This window comes from Saccoglossus kowalevskii, chromosome 8 (assembly GCF_978046115.1).
Source record: "Saccoglossus kowalevskii chromosome 8, keSacKowa6.1, whole genome shotgun sequence".
Taxonomy (NCBI): domain Eukaryota; kingdom Metazoa; phylum Hemichordata; class Enteropneusta; family Harrimaniidae; genus Saccoglossus; species Saccoglossus kowalevskii.
Window position 1 is genome coordinate 19,064,473 of NC_140648.1, and position 12,921 is coordinate 19,077,393.

General features: G+C 36.2%; 1 protein-coding gene across 1 annotated transcript; it reads left to right on the forward strand.

Annotated features, from left to right (window-relative positions):
* Positions 1 to 1,962: 1,962 nt before the first annotated feature.
* LOC102809370 (QRFP-like peptide receptor) lies at positions 1,963 to 3,672 on the forward strand. The gene has a single exon (XM_006814615.1). It carries the CDS (start codon positions 1,963 to 1,965, stop codon positions 3,670 to 3,672), a length of 1,710 nt encoding a protein of 569 aa, XP_006814678.1.
* Positions 3,673 to 12,921: the final 9,249 nt, after the last annotated feature.

Sequence of the window (12,921 nt, forward strand, 5' to 3'; positions counted from 1 at the left end):
ATCCATTGTAGGGCGAAATTCTAAATATTAATGCAACATTCGAGCTTGAGAAATAGGTTTGAAATTGACGAACTCTACTCATTATATTATTAGACTAAGATAAGAGTAAAATAGTAAAATGTGTCTAAAATATGCTGTAATATGTTGTAGTATGTTGTTGTATGTTGTAATACGTTGTTGTAAGTTGTAATATGTTACAATAGAGATAAATTGCCGATTGTCACCCTCGTGTGTCACAGAACGACGTTATCGTTGTGTAGAGAAAAACAAAAGAAATAGATGTATCAACTAAAGTATATTGCATGATTTGTGTGTGATACAATAACACCCAGTATAATCGTATTACCAACATTATTTGTGTGATTTGATACCTTTCGAATATATATATAGCCTATGTCATAAATAACATCTTCGTCATTGTCTGTGAGGTCTTTGAAATGAATATGATTTACAATCCCTAATACATGTGCGTGTATATGTATGTTGGAGATTTAAGCTACACAAATATATATCACCTGACACCAGAACACCACGACACTTGACACCACGTCTTGCATCGCAAGAAAGCTGTATGTGCGATACAATTACGCCACCAAACTAGATGATAGTGCGCGTCAGCGTACTGTACGTAATTGCACATAATGTAGCACTTCGAAAAACTCGGTATTATTAGAGATGGGTTTAGATTTCAACCTGCCGGAAATCTTGTAGTCCTAATGCCATTTCCAACCCAGTTAATTGAAACTAAATGGTGTTTGCTGTAAAGTAAAACAGTTGCCGCTACTCAGTCAGTATGTTTTTTATTCCGTGTGGAAATGAAACAAATGCTATTAACAGTACATTGGTCTTGCTCTACATATTCCGTGAACTGTGTCAAGGTTTCTGATTTGACATCCACAACTTTGAGCAATATAAAGCGACTTTTAGATCACTGATCAAGTACTGATCAACATAGTAACCAAATCAATTCGGTTATTGGTGCAGGATCATCAATATAGCTATTTCTGTTTACTTTCATACTTTGTTTTCCATATGCCACCATATGCATGACAGACAATGTCGGACAAACAATTAAACAGTTTTTCCGCCTCAAGACATGAGGCGGAAAAACTGTTTAATTGTTTGTCCGACATTGTCTGTCATGCATATGGTGGCATATGGAAAACAAAGTATGAAAGTTGAAATAGAAGTGTAGGGTCATCCTGCTCAGTTAAGATGAAACAGTTGTGAAAATGAAGTAAAAATAAGTTTTATTTCAAAATATTGCTTGTTGATATAAATAAAAAAAATATCATGTTTGACAAGTTACATCGTCTTGTCAACATATGTAAGATAAAGGCATTTTAGTGGGTTTCAACTAAAAGAATGTGTTTTCATTGTGAAAATCCCAGGCCTGCTAGCACGTCATCTATAAGTCAACGAACAGCCACCGTTTCAGGAATTCTTGGCGCATTAACTGATTATGCGCAACATCAATTATTCCAATGTCTCAATTCGACCTCATCAACCATTTACGTGATACAAGTGCTATGTTACGTGTTACACGCATCCTCGTGCCATGCACAAACTGTCCTCTTTTGCAAATGGTCCCCGAGATCTCGGTTAGAACTAGAGAGCCACGCGAGATATTTCAACGGCCTGTATAAGGCGTATGTTGTTGTCTGACATGTTTTTTATGCTTCTTTCACAGAATCTGCACGGCTGCACTTCTCTGACATTGCTGCCGGACTAGGAATAACATTGCTTACCCACCGATGTCACAGCGCTCCGTGAAGTCCAACTCTACATATTGCCAACGGTCTACCATCAAATATTAGTCACTGTTTTTTGTAGCCTCAACAATTGGGGATGTATTTTTTTGTGGAGTATCTGCTTTGTGTGTAAGCATCTTATATGTGTTTCACAAAGAAAGTAAGACCGATGTAGGAGACCAACAATTACTCACCAGTAACTAGATTCTCAATGGACGATATTAACATATATCCAACCGCTTCTGGCGGGGAAAACTTAGAGATGAATGTGTTACCTGCGCACGAAGGCCCGGCTGCAGTGTCTACGGAAAATGCGTTCATAACAGTGTATTCGTTCAACAGATCCAATAATCTTACAGAAGCATTTTCCTATTATGATTATGGACTAGCATTCGACTTAGAATTGATGCATCGGTACATTTTACAGGAATTAGAAGCAGAACGAAGGCGCCACAGTAAACCACAAGTCATCGCACTGATGATCTTGTACACTATATCATTTCTCACCGGTCTGGTCGGGAATTCCTTAGTTTTGTTCACAGTTGCCAAGTTTTCCCACATGCGAACGGTGACAAACGCCTTTCTGGCTAATCTAGCAGTATGTGATTTATTGGTAGTGTTGTTATGTATGCCAATCTCTCTCGGTTGGGAGATATATATGCATTGGATTTATGGACCAGTGATCTGCCGATTGGTGCCGTTTATACAGGGTGTGTGCGTATCGAGTAGTATGCTAACACTCACGGCAGTCAGTCTTAATCGTTATTACGCTATTCGAAAGCCTCTAAGAGCCCGCTCGGTTTTCACCAAAAGAACTGTTACAATTTTCATCGCTGGCATATGGACAGTGTCTGTAATTATTATGGCGCCTTTGCTGTATACCAATGATACTGAAGAACTCGCAATCAACGGAATAGTGATTGACACAATATGTTCCGAGTTGCATTGGCCTTCGAGACAGATCAAGCGTTTGTACGGTATTTTAGTTTTCCTTTTCACGTATTTCATACCGTTGCTATTCACTATTGCAGTTTACCTGCGCATTTGCCAGAGGCTGTGGAATCACGATCAAAAGTTACGACGCGATCCTCTACCTAAGTCGAAGGCACATAACGCTGTAATAGAAAATCAACTGAAGGGGAGAAGGAAAGTCGTGAAAATGCTTCTTTGGCTAGTGTCATTGTTCGCTGTATCGTGGTTACCCTTCTTCATCTCGCAAATCTATTTGGATTTTGTTAACGACGAGATTGCCATTAGTGTGCACGCGTTCTTTCTCTGGCTTGGTCTATCAAACTCTTCAATAAACCCAATCTGTTACTGTTTTATGAGCGAGCGTTTTAAAAACTGCTTTCGAATGATATGCTGCTGCCCAAAGTTTAAGAAACCACGCAAGTTTGTACGTGGGGGTAGTAGTCGGTACGCTGGTTTCTCGAGATCAAAATCGACTTCCTTCTTTCGCAGCGGGCGTACAGAGAGTATTAGATTTTCTGTCATCGACAATCCGAACACCTTACATATTAATAGTCGCAGGGAAACGCCGATATATTATCACGGCAACGGTCATGCGATTTCGCGAACTCATATACGTGGCGGCACGGTATTGTCTGATTTGAGTCTCACTGATCTGCTTCAACGAGACGACGAAATGAAGATCACAGCTCAGAATCAACTAGACGAATCGCCGCTCCAATTCAACAACAACGGTCAAACCATGCGTGGTATCTATCAGACAACTAATTTGCAAGCAATATCCATCCTTGAATGCGATGAGAGACAGCGTCCATACTCGTACACTGGATCTGATATAAGTTCGGATGCAAACTTCAAAGAGACTCAGGAGACTGTCGCCACTTCGATAGATCTACAAGAGAACTGCAGCGATCAACGTAAGGAAATTGTCGACTGGGAGAGCAGTATATAAATGGTCACCGCTTTACCATATTAGCTGATTTTTTAAATGATTCATTTTGTGTAACTACTTAAATACTGCTTAGCACTGCGTAGAGGAACATCTAACATCTATGTATGCTTCGTGACATAGTTCCAAAATGAAACAAAAAACATTTCGACTTGAGAAGTGTTGGTACTTGGAAATTCAAAATTAATGTGTTTATATATATATATACTACACAATATCTTACTAAGCTGTTCTGTGGATTAGAATGTCGATTCCATCCATTTTAACATTTACTGTACTGATAATTTACACTGATTTCATTGACGCATGTTTAACTGCACTGGTTGCAGTGACTTTACGGCTTATTTTAGGTGTTATCGCAGATAATGACAGCACGTGGGGGAAGGGAAGGGATGGTGAAGTCATCAGTCACTTTCGATTCACTAAATTTAGTTTGGTTTCCTCAAATTCCATCCACTAAGGTTAGTTTCTTATAGACGTTTATTTATTATAAAGGAAATATAAATTTGTAAATTTACCGATGTTATTTTTGTAGGTATATCATGTAATGGCGAGTTACAGCAGGACTGTGTTCTTAGTGCCGTTATACATATATAATTTGTGTTGAGTATCCACTTGTACATTCATCGAACATTATTTCATATCATGTGTCAGCCAGAGCAATTTGAATATTCCTGCATAATGAAATCTCATATTGAAATAGACGCTAGTAAATGTGCGCGATGGTTCATGAACGAATCGAGACACTGATTTTTCTTTCTTTCAACAGTCGAAAAATACATCACCTTAAATATGCATTTACATACACTGTAGGTTCAAGTTGTCATTTTTTAAAATGCATTATGAAGTTGCACTTAGTACAAAACCAACCAAATTTCTATAACTAATAGCTTTTTAACGGAACATGGTACTTGTTACATTCACTCAGTATCCATCAACTATCAGTTTCTTTCACGCTTCACACATAACCCATATTCGCTGATCGTCACATTACCAGCAATATATAACAAATACACGCGATACATATTATAACGTGAGTTCGTCCCTTATAACCCCTCTATTATTTATAACATAACAATTATAAACTAATCTTGAAGATCATCCCTACATTAACGTATATCCGATTGCTCAAAACTATAAAATTATAGTGGCGGTATTGTTTAGACAATTATCCAAGTGTTATTAACGTTCTTCTAAACACGCCGGTGTTCATTCATTTATTTATTCATTCATTCCACTTTTTCCGGTACTAAAACTGCTTCCGAATGATAATTCACTGTAAGTGGATTCAAATGCCGAAAAAAAATGATAAAATAAAATAGCAAATATAACTTGACTTGTAATTCATGTATATTATATATTAACCAATTTCTTTAAGGAATAAGTACTGCACAACAAATATCTGATATTAATTGACTTTTGCAATAATCTTAATTAAAAGAACCTCTATTTTTTGCGTGTATATTACACGCATTAAATAAAAAAAAGTCTTGTGCAGTATATTTTACAATTTATTTCTGCTATGGTTTTCATATCCACAGAACAATTTATTTGTTTCAAATATGTATTTGGTTCTTACATCAGTGTTGAATTTAAATAAACGTTACATGATAACATGTAATAAACATGGGACTTCATACCTTGTTCGTTTCTCGTCAGTCTGTTTATTTAAGTCGACTAATTTAACGTCTCCTGTCTAAAAAATTGATGATATCATTCAATGAATAATGACGATGGTAGCGATACGAGTAAGTAATATTTAATGGGAAACTCACTGAGGTTACAGTGAGATGTAACAATTTGTAGATGATATTTGCTGGAAGCCTTCATAACAGACATCATGTCTCTGATGCAAATATCTTCATTGTGCAATTTGCGAAACATCATCATCCTAGAATTATTTCAATATATCTCCCATTCGCTGCATGGTAATATGTTAATCATATGAGGTTGATTGTACTATAAAATCACTTAATTCTGACCATAGTTTAGTCAAATATCAAGCACTTAGTATATTGGAAAAAAACTACTGGTGTAATTAACGTTACATTAACCGTTTTGATTGAACTTATTGTTGGAAGTCTCATCAGACAACATCACTTTGGTAACATCGCTAATGGCAATTCTAATCGCGAGGAATATGTTAAAATTCTAGCCTACAGAAATACAGGTACATAATCCGACTAAATCCCCCCTCACCGTGATTGATCAAAGACTGCATTTTATACTCTGAACAGATTGAATTGCCAAGAAGGAAACATGTCTTTCTGTGTGTAGAAATGTATCAGGTAAACCATAGATTAACTCTTCAGCAGGCAGGTTTTCAAATTATGTAGTAATTATGTATTCACTACCTTGACGCATATTTCTAACGCTGTATTACATTCAGACTTAATTAGGGTTCGATACATGTTATCAAATTTATTTAGGCAACCAGACGAACATTAACCGACATGGAATGTGCGAATTTCTCATATGCTAATCTGCCACGTGTGATGATGATACGTAACTATTCGGAGTTCTGTGTGGTTATATACCCTTTAATTATCAGAATTAATTGCCACGGTTGTGGCAAAACAGAATCAGTACAACATTTTTCTCAATAATGATTTCTCCAGGTAATGCTGGGATGATGGTAACCCATAGAGCAATAAGTTGTTATAGTCTAAACTTGTTTATTTTTTCCAATTTTGTATAGGCCATAATTTCCCATTATTACGAGCGTCACTGATATACCTGGGAGGATCAATGTTGTCTATCCTCATATAGGACTGATTAAATACTAAGGTAATACTCATGTTATGGTGGAAAAGCTATAGAAAGCTAAACATACAATAGGAAGAGTAAGCTTAATTTTAACATGTTGAAAATGAATGAAGAGAAGAGACTTCAGTACTGTTATTCGGAGGGTGTGTGAATAATCCAATAATGTATATGATTGGGCTGCATGTTCAACAGATGTATAAGTATTACTTTATTGGTTAGTCTTTGGCCAGGCAGTATTTTCTCCCAATATGTGAGCAAAAATGGAATGTTTGTGTTGCTGAGTGTTTTATAACCTAACATAGTCACACAAGTTCGCTCGTTCCTGGGATTGCTGGACCTATTTTCGCACATGTCAGAGATTCAGAGAGTTATAACTATTATCAAACCCTAATCTTGGAAACTAAAGATTGTTTCGGTACTTCAAGGTCATATTGCAGCATCAGTGTCATCATGCATATCCATACTTACGTGGCAGAATATTGCCACTAATTTGGGAATTAATATTATTGATTATTGTCTGAACTGTTTGTGAGTTTGTGACAGGGACTTACCACACTCCGACCACAACTAAACTACAATTTGCGATTTACGATTTTGAATTAAATTGCAATATCATATAGTATTGCAATGTAAGTAAAAGCAAATAAATTGTAATAAAGAAGAAACCAATCTAACTAACATTTTAGTAAACTCAATTGAATTGCATCTCTGTATAAGGTTTATTTGAATTGAATTCATGGCAGTAGAAAGAACATCATGCAAATAGTAAATTGGTTTGTAATAGTTTATAGTACAGGTTACCATAAATCATCTTTTCTATACCTCTGCGCGGTTTGTGGTTGCCTCACACTCCCCGGTCTTAAACGGCCGCATTATCGACGGGAAAATTGATTTGTCACGTGGAAGTAGTACATGTGTTTATGCAATGAACATCAAAGCAATTGCATGATTATATTCAATTTGAAAATTTAAAAATATCAATCGCTTTTCTCATCACTGCCTTACCTCTCTATCAATACATCTAATGACTGCTATCAATAACACAAATGATACTGTCTCAAAAAGTAGAATACACACTAAACTAAAACATAAACAGAAGTAACATTAATGCAAATTATCAAATAAATATGCAGGAATTTGTACCAACACCAGATATGGTCTTAGTATTATACCTGTACGTCAAGTTGTATATAAATCAAGCCGGAAAAAATTACATACGTCACTGGCCGGTTTGCACCTTGTACGGATGCAACAAGTTTTGTTGGTTAAGTTTCGATAAATTGTTCAGCCCATCACCATTTTCATTCGCATTAACACCCGGGTGTTGGTGGGAAATATAAGTGTTCTGCACAAACAAACAACTCCAGGGCCTTCATACGGATTTGTAAATACAGTTTACCATCATTTTTTTAGAGAAAGTCTTACCTAAACTGTAGTCCAATAAAATACGTTGTCTTTTCACTGTGTTCGAACGCTTCTGAACAGTGACGTGTTTGGTTCAAGGTCTTTCTCCGTAATACATTTTGTTGTTGTCTTGCTCCACATATGAGTAACTGTACGACTTCGCGTCAAACATTGCATCTTTAGCGGAGGAATAACTAAGCCCACAATCGGATCCATACAGAATGGTCAAGTCTCGGGAACCTTACCAACTCTTGCGCAGTGCATGTCATACTCATCACTAAACTACATACCACGTTCGTACTGAATAACACGTGTGTTTATTGGCTGTCTCTGGAACCAGAGAAAACGTTAAAGCAGTGACTGCTTTTAGTGTGGGCTTATATCAATTCAACTAATAAATATATGACAACATTCGTTGGCCGCATTCTGTGTAATTATAAAACCCAGCATTGTGCAACAATTCCAATTCAACCCTTTCAGTATAATTATTTGTTGTAGCTCTGTCAACTTTATTCTATGCTTGATTTTGTCTGAAAAAATCACTCGAACGTGTGCGTGTATCTACCTTATATAAAGTATGAAATGAAAAGCTCGGTTTCAAAGTGACACCTAAATTTGATATTCATGAACGTAACGAATGCGACTGAATCACATTAGTTGGATCAAATGAAAGACGGCGTGGTTCACGGCAAGCAGTAAACACTAACTTTAGAATAATGTGTTTTGCTGTGGGTTTCCATCGCGTTACTAATAATTAATTTGCAGCAAGCCTGGGCCCGAATCTGTTCTGTGTCGTTATAGTTTTATATCTTTTAGAACACTAACGTCGTGTCCTTGCCATAAGCATTGATCGCGTCGATTAGCTGTTTCTGAATCGTTCTGTTCATCAACATGTCACCGATTGGCTACCTCGTGACCGCGAAGTCTCATTAGTATTCTATTTCCCTTGTATTGCCACCTGATTGGCCAGAATTCGTCTTGTGTAAGCATCGTTGTGTTGTGTCCCGAGCTCTGTGTTTTATGCCAGTGTTGTTTTGTTTCCTGCCTCGTGGCGCGGTGGAGTATTTGTTGTCTCGTTTATTAATATCCTGATTTTCAGCTGTAACTACTTTATTTGCCCGTGGACATATTAAAGTTCTTCAATGTGGATTCCTTGGGCATATAGACGAAGTCTTACACTAAATTTGATGTCGACGATTAAACTTCAATCCAATCACATAGTATGATCGCCCGAATTAACTGAATGTGTTTTATTTTCCCACGTCTGATCGCATCAAAAATGAGTGCTTAGGCGTTCTCATTAATTCACTTTGTGAGATAAAACCTTGACAGTTTGATATCTGTGAAAGCAAAACCATTTTTTTTTCGCCTTAGGAATAGAGCACCAACGCATCTTGGTAATACTGTCAATCAGACCTTCGTTAGTGCAAATGAAAATTGGCGTTGTTTATGGCCCAGCAGCAAATAACAGTAAGGTATATTTTTAGAACATTGTTTTTGCTAAGAGGCTCCATCGCTTTATAACAAAATGCATGGGTCTGACTCAGTTCTGTATCATTATAAACATAAAATTGTGCAAAATGTGCAATCAACTCATAGTAAAAGTTAATAATAGTGTGGCTAATTCAACATTTGTTTTGTTTTCCTGCGTTTTGTCGCGCCTCAAAACATTCGCTTGGTCAAATAAAAATAAAAAAAAGCAGACTGTTGTTTTGTGTATTTGCAAATCTATCTAGCATACATTGTGGGTCAATGTTCAGTCCATTAAAGGGTAATATGCATATACGAAGTCCAAGACTTACGATGGCGATGCAGTGGAAAAGTAGGTTCCATATTGTGGCACTTATAACAACGATTTTTGTTGCTGGTACGTCAATTAAATACATCATTTGATTGGGTCTAAACAAGCACGTTTGGGTTTGAAGCGTAATTAACGAAAAATCACTGATACGTATATTGCGATAAATACACATGTGTCTGAACAGTGATTAAAATTAAAATTGATCTAGCTGAACTATTGCCAAAATCAAACCCTGCCGCATGATAATCGGTCTACATTATCCCTACGAGCCACAAGGACAGTGCATTCTAGTAATATCAAGCCATCACACTATTATTTGGAAAGGCAATGTATAAGAAAACAGTCATTATGACTTTTTGCATATCTTTATGGTGTTTCCCACCATCTTTTGGATTTTGAAATATCAAGCTTAACAATATAACATACACACATATATTTCAAATTCCTGGTAAATGTAGACCAATCTAAATCTAAAACATTCTTAGAAATATTCGGCACAGCATGTTTTAACTGTTAATTAAATTCAATATGAGTTTGTGCTAATAATTGCCAAGTGACGGTCTGATCACGTAGAGTAAGCTGAGCCTATCAGCACACAGCACAGGCGGATCATAAAGCACACTTTAGCCAATCAGGTAGTAATATAAGCATTGAATACTAATAAGACCTCGGTGACACAAGGTATCCACTCGCGACGTTTCAGAAACATCCAATCACCACGATCGATACACAAGAGCACAAGGTTAGAGAAATACGACTTATAAAACCAAACACCGCGTACAACTTGTTAGATAATGAATTTCGCTTTAGTGTACAAACAGTTTGAAGTCACATTTGTGTCATACTCATAGCAGCAGTCATCACTAAATAGACGCAATATAGCCACATAATGTTTCTTACCTCTAACATTGTGTCTATGTCTAATTGCATGTTCAAACTAGCGGACTACTACCCAAAACTAAACTAGCATAGACGTATGATACAACACATACAACGAAATTATGTGAACCCACTACAATACATACATCCACAAAATATCACGTGGTATAAATATAGATAGATAGAATATGTCTTGCATCAATTTAAATTGAGACTTTTTAAAATATTTGTGTAAATTCGATGTAATATTGCGCTACAATTGATAATACTAACAAATTGTAAACGACAAGGAGCTTTTGCATTGTTTGATAGTTTGTTTGATAACAATTAAATTAACAGCGTATCGAATGTCACGTACCATTGACTTGGTACATACTCTTTACATACATCACGATTTGATTAAAAGTGGAATGCAAAACTTCACGGATTGATTGAATACCAGCCATGCATTTAATTTTGGAAATATAATAACCTTGACACTTAAGTTGGTTTTTGGTTCCATATTTGTGTATGTATTTGTGTCAAATAAAGTTTGCATTTAATATATATACATGAAAGGTTCTCATATTTGGAAGTACATTTCACCAACAATAAGCAAATTGAATATATACCTCTACCAGCATACCAACATACTAGTATATCATACCTAGCTTCAATATGTTGATTCTATGAGCATGTTGTCATGTCTGGTAATGAATTTTCTTAGAAATATATAATATACATTAGTAAAATATGACAGATAATTCGCCATGACCGCATTTTGCACATAAGAAATCTATACGCATTGTTTGAGTGCATATTTGACCAAATACTTGTTATTACACACAAGCATGGAATTCAATAATTGTCGTTGTATAGTCGCCATAAATAAAACTGTATAAATGCAAAACAGTGTGGCCATGCATGTATAGAAAATAATGACGATTACCTACTAGTTATTTAGTCTTGTAATATACTAAAAGCAACTTTATTCCAACCAGATAATTCATGCATAAGTCCGCGCTCACAAAATGTTGCGTGAGATCGTATGGCACAACAGTAAAATACCCATTAGACTCGCTGATCAAATTATTACCAAATCATATTTATCTATTAGATTACTACACTCCTCGATCCTACATGGAAAATAAATGTAATCAACTGATGCAATTAATGGTTATAGTGGTCTGTAGAAATTGTATTTAAATCAAGACTGACCTCGTTTCAGTAGCATGGTAACGTTGACCTAGTTAGATAACTAATATCAATGTGAAAGTATTCGTCGTTCGAAATTACCCATCATGACCAAACTAGAATTATTCACGTTTATAATTATCGTAATTCTCGCATCGAGATACCCACAATGATATCTCAGTAACGCATTAATCCATGACGTTTGTTTCCGGAAAAAAAAACAATCTTTGTTCTTCATATGTAAACTAGCTAACTACTGCTCCGCACTACCTACCAACATCATGACCGGATTTTATATCCGCGAGTTAATTGTCATTGACAAAATCATTCTTGCGACTATCGGCGTGGGCAAAGTTATATTCGCCTATCACTGACGTCAATGTAATTAATTTCTCAACGAGAATACGCCATTATATTGTAGGTATGTTATTATGTCTATTCTCGCATGTTTGCTCTGACCAATTGGGGACAATCATCCCGGTAATCAACGCGATTGCTCGTAAATGATGCTTCCCATTCTAACCTAATGGAAAGAAATAACCAAGCTATGTACAATGTTTTCACTTGCGTTGAACCGCGAGAAATGTAATTTCCACAAAATGACCATGAAACAGCAACATATTCAACTAGAATTAAACGATAATTTTGCTACAATGCACAATTGCTTTATTTTATTAAGGACACACATTTAGGTTTACACCGTTGACAAGATAGTACTTTTTATATTTTCGCTGGTAGGAACTACTTCACCCCCCCGATAGGCATGATTCCGGCTATGACTGAATCCATGTTCAATAAATTTCTCACACGATATTGCCATGAAACAATATTTGCGGCACCGTGTTTGATGTCTCCAGTCATAGCGAATCTTAGTCATTTTACTATTCGATCTATTCTAGGTGACATACGCAACGAAAATTGGTTCCGAAACATATGCTTTTAACAACCCAACCCCTTTTAGACGCGTGAACTTTCATATTTGCATCACATAATACGATTAAGGGCAACAATTTAGCACCGTTTTACTTTTAAAATAAGGGAAATATTTACATGGTATGTCACCCTTGGCGTACCGGTGTAGAAACGAATATAGCACATTTTTTTTTCTTCAAATGTATGTGAGTAATATATCATGATAGGCAGAGGCAAGCAACCTGACACATCCCATCGTTCGGTTTAAATTAAATATGTTTCTAGCTACCCGATTATCTTCATCTTAAATAAATGTC